Below are 21,425 nucleotides of genomic sequence, written 5' to 3'. Positions count from 1 at the left end.
ATTAGGTCCTTATTAATCCTTTATCCCTGGAAATATTATCGCATATTATTTCGGCGAACTAATACCAAATAGCGCTCAGTGTGCAATTCATTGCCGTTAAATAAATTGATATTTACATTTGTTTATAGCTAATCATTTTGTGAAGGATATTGAAATTTTTATCAAGGTAACAAGTTTTCACTTCATTTATCTTGTTCGGCTTTAATAGGTAATTGACTTATGGTGACAGCTTCAGACTTACCTTGAACTTTACTTAAAGGTTATTCTTGAAGTAATCAGTCTCCTGTGAGTTGCCGTCTCACATTTTTTTATTCTTGTCTCCGTTATTTCACGTGTTTATTGACCACTATAAGAAAGGTCACCTAAAACGAGTAAAGATGATAGCTTCAGAGAGCTCAATATGCATTTAAATTCCCTACTGATGAACGATGATAAAAACTCGCATTAATTAGGACTGCATCAGTAGATCCTACAAACATTATCTTCGAGTAATAATGACATGGTGTTGTAGTTGGTAGCTGGTTTGACATAGTATCGGGAGATCTGATTTTGTACTGGGTTAAGTCTATTTTTTCAAATTTTCACCTTTGACGTGTGCAATGTGCATTGCATTTAAACCTAATTTATTTCTTTTAATTACTGCAGATATGCCAATTTACTCGGCAATTAGAAGGACTATTGAGGGGATGCGCAACATGATATTTTTGTTAATCCCAAACTGTGGTGTAACGTGGTTCTGCTTAGCCAACATCAGGATCATTAACTCAGGGACCTCAGGATTATTAAGGGACATTGAATTATTTAAACAGGGCTATTCTCCACGTTCAATTAATTTCCGAGTGGATAGAGAATGGTCGTTTATCGCGATGCTTTCCAAACACATGATTACTTCCGGGCCGATTTTGAGCTTCAGCCGGAAATTTATGGTGTAATGGATAATTTCATTTCTTATGCTTTTTTGGAGTTTTTTTTTCGGTGAATGAATAGTCTTATATTAATTAAAGCCAATTTATGTAGCTCTGGGTAACGCGAATTTACCCGAATTTATCTGCTCGGTGAACGCGATTTCCGCACGTTCAATTCTGGCCATGCCCTACCTGCGAATTAGAATTTTTCTGTTCCCCTTCAAGCTTATATCTGTCTTATTCCTGAGTGTTCTATATTTATGTACAAAGAGAATACAATAGTTGATTTGATTTCCTTCCCGTAAATTCTCATTAGCGCACTTTGGCAGCCGCTCGTGAAAGTTAATGTTCTCTCGCTTTCCGTAATTGCAATAAATTTTCACTCGTATTCCTAGTTCTTGTGTAAAGTATTTACATAAAGATTGTAAAAATTACAAGGCATTTGTACATATGCAATGACTCTGTCAGAAATCATGAATAAGATAAATCTTTCACATCACACTTGCGAACACGCAGACTTCATACACCTCATGTTTAAAATTCTTATTCAATTACTATTTACAAGTTTACTACTACCTACACACCTCTGGATACGTGAGTTACATTGAAGTTTTATTATGACTCTGCTATTGTAAGCTATCCTGGTCATAATATGATAATACTTAACGGCTAAGTGTTTCTGAAGACGTATGGACAGTGGGTATATGGTGTGCTAAATTTACCAAGAAGCTTTCAAGGAGGTATTTATTAATTGTTTATGTAATCCATTTAATGTTTTAATGTCACTGCAGATATTGTGTTTCATTATCATCGAATATCAATTAAACACACTAAGAAAAAAGCAATAAAACACCGAGTTTCCCAACGGGGAGGTGGCGTTCGGGCGTTTATCATCGTAATAAACTATTCTGCTAGGTCTCTCTCTTAAAGCTTTTTGCTAGAATATTCTGTATATTGTAAGGAGTTCTGTAGAAATCCCCGCTGTTCTAGTAAAACAGGGACCTTCTCTAACGAATGGTACAGAAAACAGGTTCTTGCTTGGAAACAATAAGTACAAATGATTTCAATAAAATAAATTCATACCCTTGCTTATTTATTCCATGTATTTAGTTCCGTAGAGCATGCGTAGTTGCTTTAGAAGTAGTAGTACAGAATAAAGGATAAGGTCCCGCAGAAATCATTTCTGTAGAATTTTTATTCGCCCTTGATCGCTTGTTCGGTAGACGTAAGTAATATCTAAGAATGGCAACAAGTTTCATTACATATAGAAGAAATACATGTATTAGAATATAGTTCAAAGCATTAGTTACAGTAGAAGTACTAAGGGAAAATTCGACGACCGTATAAAAAGTACTAAGCCCTAATGATGCCTGTAACCATTGTCGAAACGTTGAACAGAGTATGAGAAGAGCTACCTGTGCACATTGAACAGACTTTAGAAAGGAAAAATAAATAAATAGTCAGTGTTAAAGAAATAGTGAATCTCGAGTAACTTGCTTTTCTTCATCAATGTTAGTATATTTTGCCTCCGAATGAAATTTGATTGTGATATCACGACGGAGTTGCTAATTGCACCCGTATATCACGCTGCAAGAATTCTGCAGCGTAGCATGCGATCAATGATCTGATGATGAGACGCAGTGGCCTGCTTACTACGCCCACGTTGCGTGTTGGAAGAAGCCTCACAGTTGCGTAATTCAGAAGAATGCGGGCGGAATTGCATGTAAAACTGGAATTGTTCGACGGAAGTCGTTGTGGCTCTTAGTCACCGCTACTGCACTCGTAACTGCGAACTTCACGTCTTCTGACACCCATCTGTAAATGTTTCGCCTATTATTGTTTTGGGGTGATTCCATTTTATTTCAACACACCGCTCAACCCGACCCTCCCGAGGACCAGGGCCAAGAGCTTAAAGTTGTATTTTTCTCCCTTTTTAAAAACTATTTGTTTTTATTAAATGCTGCATTTGTGTTAAAAATAACGTAATAGGCGTTTCTCTGCAGATAGACACCGTGAAATTTGTCATTTTTCCCAACCTTAGTGTTTATGAACTTTTTGGGCAATTGTTGTAAAATTACACTAATTGGTTACTTTAACATTAATTTTAAGGGTAACTGAAAATTTAAATTTCGAAGAAATCGGAGGTGATAATGTTGAAAATGTGGCTTTATTGCGTTCAGTTAACGTAAAGTTATTGACTTGCAAACAGCGGAATGTGTCATTCAGGTGAAAGAAATTACTTGCTTTCAAAATATGTTTAATCGGAAATGAAGATTAATTAAACATTCGTCTTACTACTGTATATAATGCGTCAATATTGCTTACTACTATTTGAAAAATGCAAAAAGTGTTTATAAGTCATTCAAATGCCTTGAAACAATTATCAAACGAAATATATGAAACAACTTAAAATATTTAACACAATCATTGGCGACTATGCGTATGTAAATGCTACAGGAATAATTTATGAGAAATCATCTTGCTGCCCATCAATATAACTTAGCGTCCAGTTTACTTCCACTAATTGGCCGATATTTTTCTACCTTAGCCTTGTTTAACTCGTATTTTATCTCTATTTCGTGTACTCCATTTCTTTATGAGCTTTTTGGCCCAAGTTCTTATCTAAATGAGAGTATTCTTTAAATAAATTTTATCTCTCCAGTTAGTATGAAGTTGCAGAAATATGGTAAACGATAGATGCATGAAAATACATTTACTGATGGAGGAATCTGCGTAGGGTTGACAATTTATGAAACAGCCTCTTTAGTGCTTACAAAGCAGGAATTAGTTGAGAGAAGTTATGTTTACTGAAATGAAGCATATGTGTTTCTAGAAATAATTCAAATATTCAAATCTTAAAGCATTCAAATATTATTAGAATTCCTCACCAATAAGCTTATATTTACTCAAAACTCTTTTGTTTTTAACTGAATTTATTAAAAAAATGCCCTAGTCTCTCACATTATTTAATAGCCTGAGAAGAGAGAACATAGATTAATTCAACATTATCGTGAATATTGCGAAAAAATTGATCCATTCCACAATCCTTACGATATCGAATTTTCTGGAGGTAGCTCAGAGAGTATGATTTCTTCATAGTCGAAGTGAGCTGAAAGGGTACTTTTTCCTGATGGAGGAGTCACGCATCTCAACAGTCCTCAAGCAAACATCCTATGCTGACAAACATCTCTACCTCCCTCCACATTTTCTCCGCTTCCGTCGTACGTAGGAAATTATCACCCGGCAGATTTCATCAATGACGACACTAAAGCTGTTTCATCAAGATATCACCCGATATTACTGATTAACTTGACTAAAAACCATCGTTATAAATCCGGTGGAAGTATAAATTGTGAAATTTTTGGTGCCACAATAAAATGAATTGCGCACGGTATCCATTTTAATTCAACAGGAAGTGAAAACAAAAGCTAAAAACTGAAAATATTATTTTCTATTAGCGCTGAATTACATTCATAATTAGTTTTATAGCTAAATTACGTTTTCGATAGGTTTATGTGGAAGTAGAACCTTTTCACCACCCACATCCATCCACAATTCACCTGTAATTAAAGTTTAAGGCATAGATTAACAAATTTTAGCATAATGAGTTTCATAAGATGAGGTAAGGCATATCGATTCAATCTCATCAATACTGTTGCCATGGTAACAGCATTTCAAAATGAAAGATTTTTTTGTGAAAACAGGGGGGAAAAAAGGAAAGAGGATAACATAGAAAAGGGACTCAGGATCGGCGAAGGGTTCTAGGAAAAAAATTAGAAGGCCGACGCAAAGGATTGCCCGTCGCGGGCATTCGCAGGTAGCCTGTGAGGTTCTGGAAGGAGCTCTAGAGGTGAGAGCAAAAGGAGCGAAAGAGGAAAACACGCCCTAGTGCGCATGCGCGAAGCCTCCAGCCGAGGACGCGAGAGCCGCCAGGCGACGGCTCACCTCAGTGTTGTCGAGAGAGCGTTCGCTGCGGGTCTAGCGTGTGGCTCTCCCGTGGACGTCCCCCTTTAATTTTCCACTACCTTCCCCCCTCGCACCCTATATGGGGAAGGCAGCCCCGTAGTCGCCACGAACCCTTGTCTGGCAGGATTTTGCAGGTGCATTGCACCTTTCGTTGTGCTCGAGACGTTTATTTTTAACACGAAAAGTTTATACGCCGCCGAATTTTGTGATCGTGGACTTCATCCCACGTTCCCGCGAGTGAAGTAATAGTGACTCCGTCTCAGGCATTGAAGTCTCTTTGTGATCAGAAGCCAACAAGTGACTTGGTGTCTTGATAATCTCCCACGTTCCTGAAAGTGAAGTAGTAGTGACTCCATCTCAGGCGTTGAAGTTTCCCAGCGATTCGCTACGCGCAAGTGACTTTGTGTCATCGGAGGTGATTGAAGGCGGTGCGGATTCTCCTCATGCAATCCGAAGTGAGCGGAGAAGTGAGTTTTTCCCGACGTGAACTCGGCGTATTGCTTGTGTTGTGTTTGAGTGGATGAGGGAAGTGAGTTCTCTGGAAGATTATCATAGAGAGGCTTTTAGTTTTTGCCACGTTATCTCCCCTTTTTTGTGCCATCCGCCCTGCTCCATTCCGGGGTCCTAGGGCAGCGCGTGGGCCGCCAAAGGGTGAAAGGAGGCGGGCTGCACTCTCGACACGGAGGGACCAGCTCCCCTCGCGACGGGGTTCACGGGGAGAGGGGGAGGTGGGACGGGAGGGCCGAGGGCGCAAACCAAGATGGCCGCCCCGCGAGCCGCAGAGCCGGATTCCACCCCCACGTGCCGATGCCGCGTCCTCTACCTGGGTTCGGCCGTTCCCCACGTCACCAAGGACGGCCTCCAAGGGATACAGGAGCCCCTGAGGGAACTGTACCCTGAGCAAGGGGCTTCGGGAGCCAAAGGGATAGACTCTTGGCTCAGCGTCTGGTCCAACGGCCTGCTCCTCGAGAATGTAGATGAGAACCTCAAGGAGGTGACCCGGTTCTTTCCCATCGAGAGCCTGCACTACTGCGCTGCCGTGAGGTATGTGGCTGTGGTGCCGGGGTCCGGGGGCAGCAGCAATGGCGGCAATGCCCGGTTCCTACCTCTGCATTCGCCCTTCGCCAGGGGTCCCTCCGCACGGCACCCTCCCCTCTTCGCGGCCATCCTGCGGCGCACCACCGGGATTAAGGTCCTCGAGTGCCACGCGTTCATCTGCAAGAAGGAGCTGGCGGCCATCTCTCTGGTCCAATGCTTCCTCCACGCCTATGCAGATTCCTCCTATGCCAGGAATTCGGAGTCGGGAGGTGGAGGAAACAGCGTCTATGGTACCCTTCGTACCATGGCGTCGAATACGATGCGTCGAGACGGCAGCTCAACTGCAAAAAGCAATGGGAAGAAAAAGGGTGGATCCGTCATTGCAGACCCGGTGACGAGCTTAGAAAAGGTGGAAGGATGGGAGACAACCCCTACGACCAATGGTCACGGGCCTCCGCCGCCCTCGCAGAATGGTACCCTGAGATCCTCGGCCGCGGACGAGATGTCCGTGTACAATGGAGACGAGAATCACAAAGTGTGGGCAGGAGTGGAGCCGGACTATGGGGACTACTCGGGCAGCACACTGAGGAGCGTCCGGTCCTCCAACACCACCACCCCCGGTGGCACCAACCGGAGGCCCCGTCAGGTGTCCAAAGCGACGCCGCCGCCTCCTCCGCCTCCGGCACCTTCGGACGCGGATGAGAGGAAGAAGGCAAAGGAAAAGAAGAACAACGCCAAGAAGAACAATGCCAACAAGGAAATGATGATGATGATGCACTACAACGGTGGTGCACCGACGCTGATGCGCAATGGTCGGCCCGGTAGCGCCATGAGCGGTGGAATGGCAAACGGTGGCATGATGAGGGCGCCGTCTATGCCGGCCCTGCACCTCGGCAACGGCTATCCGCACCCGCACCAGATGGCCCCACCACCCCACATGGTCCTCGTCCATCCCCCTGCTATGCACCCACATGGAAAGCGGATGATGCAGCACCCACACACGGGCACCTTCACACACAGGCCCAAAGCCGGGGGTATGATGATACCGAGGGGTATGCCACCCCCCATAATCCTAGCACCCGCCCCAATGGCCACCATGCCACACAACAAGAAGGGCAAGGGAATGCCGCACCCGGTCATCCAGTACCCGCCGACTATGCACCCCGCCATGATGCCTCCACCCGCAATGATGCCGCAGATGGTTCCTCCACAGTTCATGCACGGGGAAGAGCCCGTCTACATGCCTTCGGGTCGACCCCTTAGCCCTCCGGGCCCGTACCAGCCCGGGCCTTACCCTCCCGAGGCCTACCTCATGCAGCAGTACGCAACTACCGAGAGACCGGGTAGACGGAGGAGGACGGAGACTCCAAAGGACCCTAGAAGGATCCGGAGGGAGCAAGACGAGGAAGAAGATGGTAGGGACGAGGAGGAGGTCGCGGTGGAGCTGTCGGCTGAAGGGGAGGACCTCCCCATCGACTCGCCCTTCAACACGGGGATTTACAGGAAGAAGGGTCACCTGAACGAGCGGGCTTTCTCGTATTCCATCCGGCAGGAGCACAGGGCCCGTTCGTACGGGTCATTGGCTAACCTCAAGTTCGCCACGAACGGGGGCAATGGTGTGGGACCGTCGGGGCCCCCGCGCGAGGATATTAAGAAGGAACGAGAGATAATGCAGATGATGCAGGACCTGGATCTGTCCGGGGACGACCTCGAAAGGTCAGAGGTGCCTCCGGAGGTGTACGAGAACAGGAGGAGGAGGGCGGACTCTGCGGTGGTCGCCTCTGGAAGGAGATGAAAATCAGATGTTGAGGTAAATATCCAAATTTCTGTACTTTTTTAGTTTTAGAGGATATTGATAGGGGCGCAGCTAAATGGAGATAGTTTTAGGGGTCAACACTCCCTCAGAGTAAAAGTTTTCTGTAACATATTGAAATAAATGCTTGATATTTTCCACGATTATAAACTTTATTACCCCCTAGGTTTTATGTAGTATCATTGAAACCTAGGTCGTAATAAATTTCATAACCTTGGAAAATTGCAATTATTTTTTTTCAAAATGGAAAAAATTCTACTCCATCACGCTTGAAGCTTTGAAGGTTATTTTCTGCAACAATTCACTAATTATTATTGAAAATTAACTTTAAAAAATTACATTGACTTGATTTATTTGACTTCGAATTTATGTTTCTGTATAATATTTTTCATAAATATGCTTAATTTAAATTCCTTGGTGACAATAGAAATACTTTTTCGATTAATCTTAATGAAACCTTTCATACTATGGCCATTGTAATCATTCCTAAGCTTTAAAGGCATATTTTGCGAATTAGAGACATATCAAGTGATTAGTGATCCTCATAGTAGATCACTCCTTCCAGTGATTTTCTGTGATTTGCACAAAAATACGGAGATAATTCCGCAAGAAATTAGGTAAGGGACATAAGATCCCATGATATACAGGTGGTTGAAAATTTATATTTTAACTCTGGGGCTGTATGCAAATCACGTAGTGAATCATAAAGTATTCGGTATCAGTTTTAAAATGAATATCACCTGCCGTGATTTCTGGATTCAGGTATTCTTATACACTCATGTTATTGATGGTATTTAAATTTCAAACAATGCCTTATCCATTGTAGCTAGTGGTCAGCGAATGTTTTTTTATCCACTCTCCAGTGGTCCACGAGAAGGATTATTTAAATCCAAGGCTTTGCATTTTAATCACGATCGATTTTCTCCTCGCGTCTCAAGACGAGATCGAATAAAATTTTTAAAGGTTTCCTTTATGCGCACTGTCTCATTCGCCATTTGTATTCATGAGCGAGCCGTTTCTTGTTGACGATTTTCGCCACGTGGAATGCCGGGTTTCATGGTTGAATGGTGATGAGAGATAGGCGAGAGTAGTTCCTTCATCCTGGGCAGAATTATGCGCGTCTTGGGCGGCGGCCAGAAAGAGGCGTGGGTTTCTATTGCGCATGCGTCGCCCGAGAGGAACGAATTGCTCGTCTCGCTGAAGAATGTGCATTAGTTATTATAATGCTAGCCACTTGTAGGCAAACTTTTCAATTTTTCAAGGTCAATGGCGTACTTATGCGGCTAAGAATCCATGGAATTCGTTTTGAAGAGGGAGGTATTGACCCAGTTAAAAACTGTAAACGAAAACATTGCTAATGGTGGGTGGCATATTTATGCATTCAATATTTATTTTTACTTTTTGGGGCAGCTATTTATTGTGTAGTCTATATGGCATTATTTGCTGACTGTTTCGACGGATTTGTTTTGAGTGCGCGGTTCTGTAAACCACGTAAGTAATACTTAAAATCATCACCTCGTTGTGATTATCCTATTGGACCGCTTGGCCCCACTTTATCATTATGTCATCTCTTAAAAGTTGGTAAACTAGCTTATTTTTAGTTTGTCTCAAATCTATAAATCTTTGGCTTTAGTTGTTTAACTTTCTGAGAACAGTTTAACTAAACATGCCGCGGTCCCTTCCTCAATCAAATTATAGAACGTCTTGACATTTTATCAATCCACTTTCTCAGTTTTCTAATCAAATTAGCGGCTATATTGACTGTTTTTTTCCTTTTTATGTGACGGAATCCACTATTTAAGCCATGAATAGACGCAGCATAGTATGAACGTATCTCAAAGCCATGTAACATTGTCCTTTTATTTCCATGGCCTTAGGACACTTGCATGGACGCAGATCATCGTGATTATACCCACCTAATTCATATTCATAAATATCAGCATAAGATGATTTATCAAATGTTATCAGTTTCCAAATGTAGTTGAGGAGGAAAGCAGCCGACCTACTTAAGTGTTTTATCATCGTTTTAGGTGAATAAGATCAAGTATTTCCTCGGAAAGCAATCAGCTGATGGAACCAAAACAACATATCTTTAATATTCAATATAAATATTACTCAACTCTTTGTATAAGTGCATCAGTGATTAAGAACTATGAAATATCATAAAATTGATTTCGACTGATTTTAGAACAAATGAAAATATTTTTTCCGTCTAACCATTTTTTCGTTTGATTGCGCTTTTATAATATTTCTTCAGCTCAAATAATTTAAGAAATAGTTTTTGGAAACTAAACTCTGAAATTATATGATTTTGCAATGAAAATATTGTAATATCATTGAAGCTGGTGTTGGAATAAGTTATGAATATCTCCATTAAAAATGTTTGTAGTACTCCTGCCCAATCAATTTCCACCACTCATGCGCAAGCTTGGTTTCTTGAAAAAGGTTCTTTTTAATGAGAAATCCTATAATTGATTATGAAGTATCCAGATTTTATGTCAGTGAAGTGTACATTTGCCTCTATGAATAGAATTTGTTGACCACTTTGAGAAACTTTCATTTGAAATATGTAGAAAATGATCTGGAGAAGATTATTCCTCTCAAAATTACGTATCGTATTATCTATCCGTAATCCGATTGTTGTACCTTTTCGTAGTAACGGATGTGTTAATATCCATGATAGCATGCTATCACCTTCACTTTTCGTTTTTATTTTACTGCTAAAAACGTATTTTTGTCAGTAAATTGAGTTTCATAATGTACATGGTAGCCGTTTTACCAAGAGGATATGCGATTACAATAAATTAATGTTGACATGGTTAACATTCTCTGATTGCTAATAAACGAGCTATATATCAATACCATGTAAGGTTCGTGTAGAATAAATGCCGAAAGTCGATGCCTTGTTGGTATCATCGTAAAGAAAATGGTACTTATTTGGGAAAGACAATCATTCGGTACCAAATTAACTGCAGTTTAATAGTGAAATAATAGTCACTGTTAACACACATTTACAAAAATTTACACCTATCGTCTGTATTTGCAGTTTATAAATCTTCGTTTTTCTATTCTGAATTCGAAAATGATTCAAGTATTTTGTTTGAAGTGAAACCTAACACTCTCTCCAAGGTTTAGGGAGCAGTCAATTGAGACCGGTGATTTTTATCAGGTTCCCGTGATGTTGATAGCATCGTTTTAGTGCCTTAATTCTGACGCAGTTGCGTGATATATGAATGGATGAATATTTATTAAATTTTGCTTTCAAGGTATTTACATGTTGCCCTGCTTGCACAGGGTTCTTCTAATGGTATTTTTCCAATTGCCAAATTCAGAAAGGAAAGGATGAGCAAGATGTAATGAAGGGGAATTCTGGTGTCTTGGTCGTTATGTTATGGTGTAAACAGCTGAGAAATCTTCTGCGATTGTACTTTTTAAATACCTAGAATATAGTGAGGGTCAGCACAGCAATTTAATATGAAACCTTGAGTTCATGAATGAGCTAACACCACTTTGATCCGATTAAGCAACTCCTTGAGTATGGAAATTTCCTGTGCTGGCATTCAAGTGTATGATATAAAGTGCTTTTTTATCATGGAATGTTACTGTCGCAGGAAATGTTTGAAAATTGTTATTTCCGAAGTAGGAACTCTCAAGTAAAATGAAATCAATATTTTTACGCTACATAATGGTGGAAATTGTACTGAATTTTAAAAGAGTTTGTACGGCTACCGTGAGCAATAATATGAGAACTATCTCAATGGGATATCTATTAATTTTATGAATGGCGTTGAAAATTGTGCCAGGAATGTATAGGGTAGGGGCCAGTTGCTTACCTCGCACTTAAAGGAAATTATTTGGAGTTGTTCGAAACCTTCACCCAAAATCTGAGCCCGGGACACTTCGGCCAATACCTAGGACTCCTCCCACTCAGCCCGTTGCTCCGCCTTTTGTACGTAACTTACCTTTAAATGGGTATTTATCACTCGCCAATTATACACATTCGTCATTTTTGTGTCTACAAATCCATCTTCCACATCATATACCTGACAGTACCATATTGTTCCACATAAAATGTCTTTTTTTCCACGATCAATGAGAGATTATAACGGCAGCGATAGAACTCATAAATAGATTGCATGACTTGTAGTGTAGCCTTCTAACCTATGTAAAAATTAATGCATGTTTCTTAATTTTATTATTATTTCTAACAGCATATGGTAGTAAAATTTGTTAGTAGACGCGACGTTTTTTGGACCGTGTGGTGTGCATGTGGGAGTCCAATTGCGTGCTGCATGCTGGTGATTGATCACCCCTGCCAAACACCCTAGGGGTGGCTCGCAGGGTATTATGTAGATACAGATGTAGATAAAGGCTATAGTTAAACAACCTGGGTTCAGATGTCTCACTTCAAAGCCAAGCTTGGTTAGACTTTGAATCCCGGGTCGCTTAATTAGTTTTTTTTTTATAGAACAGCACATTATTTTCATTTACGTCATGAATCGGTTTCGTGAAGACACGCCAGACACCGTTCATTAATTCCTTCCATATCGACTGACGTACCTCGCCTATTTCCACTTCGACGAATATCGGAGTTACGCATATATTTAGTTTTAGACGGCCCCGCGTCAGTTTCGAGCGCGCCGTGGGATGGTCCGACGAGAGCCTCCGCTCCCAAAACTTTTGAGGAATGCCGCGAATGGAATTCAAATGGCCGGCGGATGGTCTGCCTGCTTGCCGCCTTCGTATTATTAGCGGTATGCGGTCGCCAGGCCACGGCTGCCCTCGGGGGGTCCAGGCGGTTGAGGTCGGGAGGCAGCAGCGCCGAGGTCCTTGTGGCGTCCCACTCGATCCAAAAGGAGGCCAGCGCGTCAGGTGGATAGCCGTCTCCCTCGTCCTTCCTTAACGGTGCGCGTGTCCGCTAGCGACGACTCGGCCCGCCTAATGAGTCGAGACTGTGGGCATTCCTGAGCGAGTGTATTTTTAAGCATTTAGTTTGCCCATTTCCAATCTCTTTCTTCCCACAGCATATCGCTAGGCACCCATTTACTTGATAATCGTGCTAAGAGCGAGGAATTTCTGAGCAGGTGTATTTGTGTTAGTTGCCTTTTAAGTCTACATTTATCTTCACACTAGCTCAGGGAGTTAGATTGTAATATATTTCTTGAGTGTGTGCATTTATAAGAGGTTTAGTTTTACCGTTTCCATTCTCCCTATTCATACTACATATCCACCCATTTACTTGCTTAGTTGGCGTTGGCAAGGAATTTTTGATTCGTATTAAATTCAAATCTTTGTATGTCCATTCAAATCTTTGTGCATCTTCATACAAGCCAAAGGACCTAGAATGAAATATATCTTCCGTCCTGAGTGTTTTTAAACGTTTAGAATGCCCGTTCCCAACCTCCTTGTTCTCACAGAATATCGCTAAGCACCCATTTATTTGATAATCGTGCCAATAGCGTGCTTGCAAGGAACCCTTAGCAGGTGTATCAGTATTGTTGCCTTTTAAGTCTATGTAGGTATATCTTCATACTGTCTGCGAAAGTTAAATTGTTATATATTAGCAATATGTTCTTGAGTCTGTGTATTTATAAACATTGAATGTGTCCGTTTCCAATCTCCCTGTTCCCACAACATATCGCTAGCAACCATTTACTTGATAATCGCGCTAAAAGCGTACTTTCAAAGAATTCCTGAGCTTGTGTATTTGTAACTAATGACTTCAGGCTTAAATGTGTGGAACCTTTCCATTTTGGAAAATGAAAGAATAAACTTAGGCGGTGGTCAGTTTCACTAATATATGGTGTATTTGTGTTAGTTGACTTCTAGATAAATCTATGTCTTCATACTGGCTGCGGGAGTTAGACTCTAATATAGTTGTAATATATTCATAAGTACATGTATTTATTTATAAGCGTTTAGTATGTTCATTACCAATATCTCTGTTCCCACACCATATCGCTAAGTACCCATTTACTTGCATAGTGGGTGTACGAAAGGAATAGTTGATTTGTTTTAATTGCCTCTTAAACCTTCGTTCATCTACACGCAAGCCGATGGAATTAGATTTTAACATCTTTGCGAATTAGTGTATTTTGAAGTATTCATTATGCCTGATGTCTTTGTTCCCATAACATGTCGCTTGGCACCCATTTAGGTGATAATCATTCCAAGAATGTGTTCGCAAGAGATTCCTGAGCATATATATTTTTGTTGTTACCAACCTTTTAAATATCCGCAACTTCACTTTAACTGTGAGAGTATGGTTGTTATATATTCCTGATGAGTTTGTGTGCAAGCATTTATGCTCGATATCTTTGGTCCACCATCATATCGCTGTGTCTTTACTTTATAGCTTCGAGTGTGCCCGTTTTCGACGTACTTGTCTACACAGCTTATCGCAAAGCGCCCATTTACACGCTAACGATGCTAAGAGTTAGCGCGCGAGAAATTCCTGAGCAAGTGTTTTTTTTTTTTTTTTTTTTTACTGTCAGACACCTTTTACACCACTGTATCTCCTGACTAAACGCGAGAGTATTATGGCCAGCCCCCTCCAACTCCCGGCCGCTAGGTGGCCCTAAAGCTTCCGTGCGAGGGAATCGCCGATAGATGGTGCTAGTGGGTGTTTGCGCGTCCAGCATTACGAAATTGCATTGAACCAAATACAATACTTGATCGCTGGAACAACGAATTTAAAATGCCTTCAACTGAATTGAACACTAAGAAGCAATTTAATAGCCTTTTAATTTCATTGACAGCCAGTTAGAAAGTCCATGTACAAAAAACATTGCCTTTAGAAGAAATTGAAAATGAGATGTTGTCGTCTGCTAGCAGTCGTATTTTATTAGCTCTACTTCGTAAAAAAGAAGTTATTTGCGTCCTGATCATCATATATTTATCGCTAACGGCATACTGCCTGACATATAATTATCAAGGTATCGGTCCCCCCAAAAAAAATTGGCGATACAGACAATCGAGTCGGCGTTTCCTCCTCCAAGGAACTCCAGCGCAATTATGCTGAATGGGGAAATAAGTTTTGGCTGCAGAAATCTCCTTTAAACTCTCATTAGGTCACCTTAAACAGGCAATCCTAAACTGGTAGCTACGAGGATATGGTTATCTCCGATTCAGAAATTACAAGATCCGCAATGAGAAAAACTGGCCCAAAATTAATTACTGAAAGCTTCACATAACGACTCATATTAAGATTAGATTAAGACTTAATGGTTATTCTGAAATGGAAAATGTACGTTTGAGAACCCTAATTAAGACTTTGGGCACAACAAAAACACCTTGCTAAATTCTTAACCCAAGAAAGTCACAGAAATACACATCACAAAATCAACCGAAACAGCAACCAATGTAAAGGAAAAGGGGACGTCTGGGAACGGTAGTTGAAGGAAGTGATTGTTGTTAAATTTAAAATGCATTTATTCATGAAAGCACAAGCACTATCATTAACACTGTACAGGCGAGCTTAAAGGATAAGGGCAAAGGTTGGAAGTGTGAAAAATGTAAATAAATCTCGAAGTTCATGAAGATTTGAGGGTTTTCCACGGTTGTGGCAGTATCACTTCCACCAAAAGATCTGGAGATGAATGACCGCCTAGAAATAGAAATTTTTCAAAATTAGGCAAAATTTAAAAAAATATATTAAAAAAATGAGTTGCAATCCTAGGTCGTATCAGTTATAAATGTGGAATGACAGTACTTTTACCACGAAAAATCTCCACAGTTAGCTAATAATGGCGTTACACGAGGTTATGTCTCACCAAAAATGTGAGGCTTTGAGGCACGAGAAAAATATCATAATGAAAGGGTGGGGCCAAATTTTCGATTGCAAATATCAAGAGATAAGTTCATCCTTTCAATTCTTAATATTACCAACATTTACTCTATTCTCATGACTTCCTTTTTTATTACAGATAGTAACCCCTGCCCCTTTTCAGCAAAAAATATCCTGACCACATTACTGTTGTTGCACTTTGTTTACAACTACAACAATTTCTAAACTGCAATGGCAGCAAATCCACAGAAGTAAAAAAAAATATGAAATTAATTATATTTCAACATCCGTAGGCGGATCACCGTTAGTCCGTGTATATTATTGTACGCTAAACAACATCAATACTTGCATAAAATGAGCATGGATGCAAGCATAACTATCGCTAGGGCGCCATAAATCTTATCCCACCAGATAACAGAAGCTACCATTATAATTTCACTGTCATTAAGTCCTAAAACTAGAGTAGGATGCACATTAACACTTTCACCATGATCAAAAAAACATAAATTCACTGCACAACTGTATCTAATAGGAATGAAATAATACAAGTTTTCAATTCGTGGTGGAGCGATATGTTTCCTCCTCTTTCTGTACTGACACAAAATTCTTCACTAAATATCTAAAGCCATCAATTAATTGCAAAGCGAGCTACGAAACCACCGAGGTTATACAATTGCAATTAAGTACAATAACACAATTAGTAAAAACTGATGGAACTATGCCTCCACGGCAACATGGCATGATATTATTACGGTATTATGTGAAAAACATGAACCATTGATTTCCCGCGAAGATAAAAATAAAAATTTCCGTAAATAAATATCGGATGCTTTGCCATATCCTCTTTAAAAACAAGAGAAAGGGCATGCATGGAAGAGTAAACAAAGCCGCCATTGCAGATACTGCAGTATTTCCGCTATCTATTTGCACCGCTAATTTATTCTTAGCGAATAACACATATTTTCAACTAAAAAACGAGGTCACTGAGATCTAAAACCACGAAAAAATTACCAAATTAACGTTAATAGAGCCATAAAACTAACATCGGTAACCCACCGCATTTTGAGTACTTACCACTGCTTTGAAAAAACTTTTATTTTCAGCTCAGCATTCCTTCCTGGTTTTCCTGTATCTTGTAGAATTATTAGACACATATCAAAAGCGCGATGCACGAACCATCTTCAAATTTAATAGCTTTTTAGCAATATAACACATCTTCCAAGTGATGAGCTTCGCTGGTTCACCATTGAAATGAATGTAACAGCAACGCGATACTGGGCGCGCGACAGGCTCGCAGCGCCACTCTGTAACGAACTAAAAAAATTGAATAACGTGGGAGGATTTTGGGACCAGCCAACCAACGACATAGCAGCCGAGTTGGAGGGGGCTGATTATGGCGACGTAAACCTGAGTGACTGTTTTTAAAATGTAGCTCCCCCGTTTCCACTGTCTTTGTTCCCCTTAACTCGTCGTAGTATTTGTATTTTACTGCGTTTGGAATGCTCTTTTCGACACCATATCACATCGCTAACCGAGATTCTTCATTTGCATACTTGCAATGAGGGCATGATTGTGATAAACTCATTAGAAATTGTATTTTTAAATAATTAGTGCACCCAGTTCTAATTTCTTTGTGCCCTTAATGTATATTTGTGTTCACCGTTTGAGTTTCTCCATTTATATATTAAGCCCGGGAATGTGATCGTAAGGAATTTCTGGGGTTGAGTATTCTTAAGTCTTCTTCGCTGTTTGAATTTCTATCTACTCATAATGACCGTCTGAATGTTGCCTTAGTATGTGTTAGATTGAGTGCATTTTTAAGTATTCAAGCAACTGTTGTCCTCGTATTAGTGGTCTGGATCAGTCTTAACACATTTTTGACGTGATGTGTTTTCAAGGATTTAGTTTCCCTTAATTTCCGTTCCTCAAAATTGACTAATCATGGGCAGTACATATGAAATTACTTAAAAACTACCACATGATTATTGCAGTAAAATTTGGAGTGCGTGCATTGTCAAGCATATAACTGCTCATCTCGGATCCATTATTTATCGCTAGAAGACATCTGAGTATATTCTCCTACTTGCTAACCTTAAGCGTGCTTCTAATGAAATCTCAAGCAAGTGCATTTTAGCGAATAGCAGTTCCATTTTCAATCACTTTTTTACTTGCAAAAACTTATGGGACACAGAACTAAAATGACATACTTAACATAAGCTACATTATGCTGCGGCGAACAAATACTAGGTGCATTTTTCCACTTGAGGATACTTGCGGATGTTCTGGAGAAACTGCCGTCTTTTTCAACGTCAAGTATTAAAAATAAACTTTAGATAAGTGTAGAAAATTTATTACTAATCTATTGCAAGCTTTTTTTATAGTACCCTCATTCAATGAGTCAATTTATGTTTGTACCCTCAAAACTAGAAACGAGGTTAAGTCAGTCGTTATTGTTGCCTAAGAAAGGCATAACTGGTGTGACGGAGGGTCAGGTTGTCAAAAAAGAATGCCCCGAATGAGGCGGGAAAAGGCACCTGGTGTGGTGAAGACTTCAATGCAAATATAAACATGAGCGCTCGCTATGCGTGTGTTGTTACTATAAGTTTGAGCAAACGTTGGGATCTCGCGACGTCGGACCTATACCGACGGTGTGATGAAAACAGAGAAAAGCCAGCTAATAAAATTCATGGCACCAGTTTTCAAATAAAGGCCCCATACTTTTTTTAAAGAGCGAAATAGGAACATATTAGTCCTCTCTACAATTTAATTAGCTGAAAAATCATAAGCTTGGGCGTACCCAGCGGTAGGTTGGAGGGAGCAGCTTCCTTCCCACCCCCTGGAAGCAAAAATCGCAAAATTCTCTAAGGAAAATCAGGACTGTATCGACACGAAAGTCTTCGAAAAGCTTTCTATAAGCCCTCGAAAAATGGCATTTGTATAAGACATGTAAATGAAATTACGTATTTTTGAGCAAATTATAAAAAAACAAGTAAAGCCCTGTTATAATTTTCTAAAAATATATTTTGTATCGCCTTTTCCATGCTAAAATGTTACAACTTGAATTGTTTATTCTTCCATCAAATAATGTACTCAATTACATTGACATCGAATATGAAAGATTTAGGTAGTCTTTAAGGTTATTCCCGGGGTAAGACTACCTTCAAAAACAAAAACATGCGTTACCCAGGCAAAAATTGAGCAAAACACAATGCGTACATGCCATTATATAATACAGTCTCTAATGGACAGCAACATAAGATAAAAATACCACCATCCGTATATCAGATTTTATATACCTTATAGTCTTTGATAAACAGAAGCAGTAAGTCTTAAATCTTAATTTTTAATTCTTAATTCTTAGAATAGAGTAACAATGTTTGACCTTTGTTAACTTGAACGACTATGGCTTGTCCCCCCCCCCCCCCTTAGTTTTGATACTGGGTGTGCCCTTGATCATAAGTATCTCTTCTTTGTTGGGCGAAAGACCCCAAGGGGTTTTAAACCTGAAGCAGTGCCTGGATTAGCTGCGAGAACTATATCCCAATAACAACAACATTTGAGTGTTGAAAAGAAGTAGAACCACTACTTACTATATGCTTCACCTTGGTAGAAAATGTTTTATCGGCCAGTGGTTGATGTATTTGTCACTGAAGAAGAGACACTGGAGTGCCAAAATGTTTTTAGGCCCTTTCAGGGTAGCCATTCAGTGAGCTCAAAAGTTTTGGAGTTATCGTTTCAAGAAGCCGTGAAAACTTATCAAGTCATAACTTATTCAAGGGCGTACCCAGGATCATAATTAGAGGGGAGCTAGCCGTGGTCGTTCAAGTTGTAAAACAGAATAGGTTAAGGAAACCAAAATTTCAAGAAAATTGTTACAGCTATTTATTTTATTAAGATGTTTTATACTAATATCACTTTTCTTGGATTTATAGAAATTTTGTTCAAAACTTTCGCTTTAAACTAAATTTAAACTAAACTCTAGCTTCTAGGGGGGGGGGGCAGCTTCCCCCTGCTACCCCCCTGCTGGATACGCCCATGAAGTTATCATTACATTTTTTCTGTAAATTACTGATGCTTTGGAGATTATTACAATTTTCAATTCTTCTCAGTTTTTTTCCGAAATCCAATTAGCATTGTGGGAAGTTAGCAAACGAGTCTTAAAAAATTTTAGTTCGCTACACGCGGCATCATCCTTTAATGTCCTTCCTGCGTTACAAAACTGCAAAAGTACGTACCTTATTCCTAATGCCATTCCTTATGCATCTTTATTGTTGAAAATGTTGAATATAGAAAAGGGAAACAATATTTTCCTTGTGAATTTTATAGTATGAATTCTGATTCGAATAGTTACAAAATGTATTATTATAACAAGAAATGAATAAGTTCAATGGTGTCAGGCTCAACTTTGTGGAAGTTGAAGTTCACAAATGAAAAAACGACTTCGTTTTCTTCCACTGATTTATTTTGACGGTTTCGTACTCGTAAATGACCGCTCAAGGTCGAAACATGTCGTACCGTCAAAATAAATTAGTGGAAGAAAACGAAGTCGTTTTTTCATTTGTGACAAGAAATGAATGTAATGTTAATAATAATAAGAAATGTTTAATCAGCGGGCATAAATTTCATCTAAAAATTTTCTTGCGCCAGGCTTTTGAAAATAATTCCGTGGCTGAGAATTCTACATTTACGTAAACATATTTTTTGCCTTATTTTCTAAAACGTTAAAACACAGGCTACTTTTATCAATTACGAATGCAAGTCTCGCCGAAAAAGTGGGCTTGCATTCACGTTAAAAACAATTGCTTGAAAACATTGAAGGTAAACAAATACACGTGTTTTGGAAGGTAAATGCTTAGATTCGCTTTTCCTCATAGTCTATTGTGCCACACCAGCGTGTTAAGCACATGGGATCTGTCAGCGGTTTGACCGCTCCAAGGTGACGTCACGCTTGGCGAATTGATTGCGAAATCAAACTGGGCATGCCGAGCTGGGCACACGCTTTTCGGGGCCCTTCGTTTTGATTGAGTGCTCGTGGCATAGATCTTTCCTGATACTCGATGCTGACGCGAAAAATCGAGTTTTGTTGATTGCGATGGCCCTTTATATATTAAATTCAGAGGTAAGGAAAGAGAGGGATAGGAACACATAATAGAAAAAGGAGGAGAACAACGTTGCTGTGATAGATGGAAAAAGCCAGAAATCAGAGGGTAAAAATGCTGCTGACTGGGATTCGAACCCAGTGCCATCTATTGGTTACTCTTGTGGGCCAAAGCAAAGGGAGTTTTCTGTGTATAAACCCCCGCAGAAATCAAATAATCAAATCTGGTAGCGCAACAAGCAGAGCAACCTGGCTGGCAACCGGGAGGTTCTGAGTTCGAATCCCAGTCAGGCCGCATTTTTACCCTCTGATTTTCTGGCTTTTTCCATCTACCACAGCATCCCTTTCTTTCCTTCTCTATGAATTAATTTTTATGTTTGCGCTCAATGCGCCTTGTGAATGAATGAAGGAGTATCATCTCTTAAGCGAATCAAATTATGGGCTCACGTTGTGTCGTAAAATTTGAATCCATTATTCTTTGTTGCGTAAGTAAAGAAAGAAAAAAACCTCGGTGCGGAAACACCGCATCAGCAAGAGGTTGAAGTAATCGCCGAAGAAACGCCGCGCCGTCTCTTGCTTAGCCAACAGCTTAAGCCGGTCGTTTGATGTCAAAAGCGTCGTGTGTCATCTTTCTCTAGTGCTATTCGTTCGCGGAAATGAACTGCGTGTTTCCTCCGGAACTGTTCCGTTTCTGAATTATTTGTTCCATTTTCAAACACAAGCTGCGGTTCTCACGGCCAGGTGAGCTAATTAGAGTCATTATTTACCGACAGTTTTCATCTGGTGATATGCACATCAGGAAAGATTTCGTTATCGTCC

At 40.2% G+C, this 21,425-nt stretch overlaps 1 protein-coding gene and 1 long non-coding RNA gene across 2 annotated transcripts in view; both read left to right on the top strand.

Moving 5' to 3' along the window:
* The window catches only part of LOC124155686, a 171,800-nt gene that overhangs the window by 55,161 nt on the left and 95,214 nt on the right, over nucleotides 1-21,425 (top strand). The window lies entirely within an intron of this gene.
* LOC124155685 (zinc finger CCCH domain-containing protein 4) overlaps nucleotides 4,854-21,425 on the top strand; it is a 49,662-nt gene continuing 33,090 nt past the window's right edge. The window contains exon 1 of the mRNA XM_046529712.1: nucleotides 4,854-7,719. Within this exon, the coding sequence (XP_046385668.1) occupies nucleotides 5,632-7,704 (2,073 nt within the window). The 5' untranslated portion in view covers nucleotides 4,854-5,631 and the 3' untranslated portion in view covers nucleotides 7,705-7,719. The remainder of the gene's footprint in view (nucleotides 7,720-21,425) is intronic.

This window comes from Ischnura elegans, chromosome 3, assembly GCF_921293095.1.
Source record: "Ischnura elegans chromosome 3, ioIscEleg1.1, whole genome shotgun sequence".
Lineage (NCBI taxonomy): Eukaryota > Metazoa > Arthropoda > Insecta > Odonata > Coenagrionidae > Ischnura > Ischnura elegans.
This window is presented reverse-complemented; position numbering and strand designations above follow the sequence as displayed.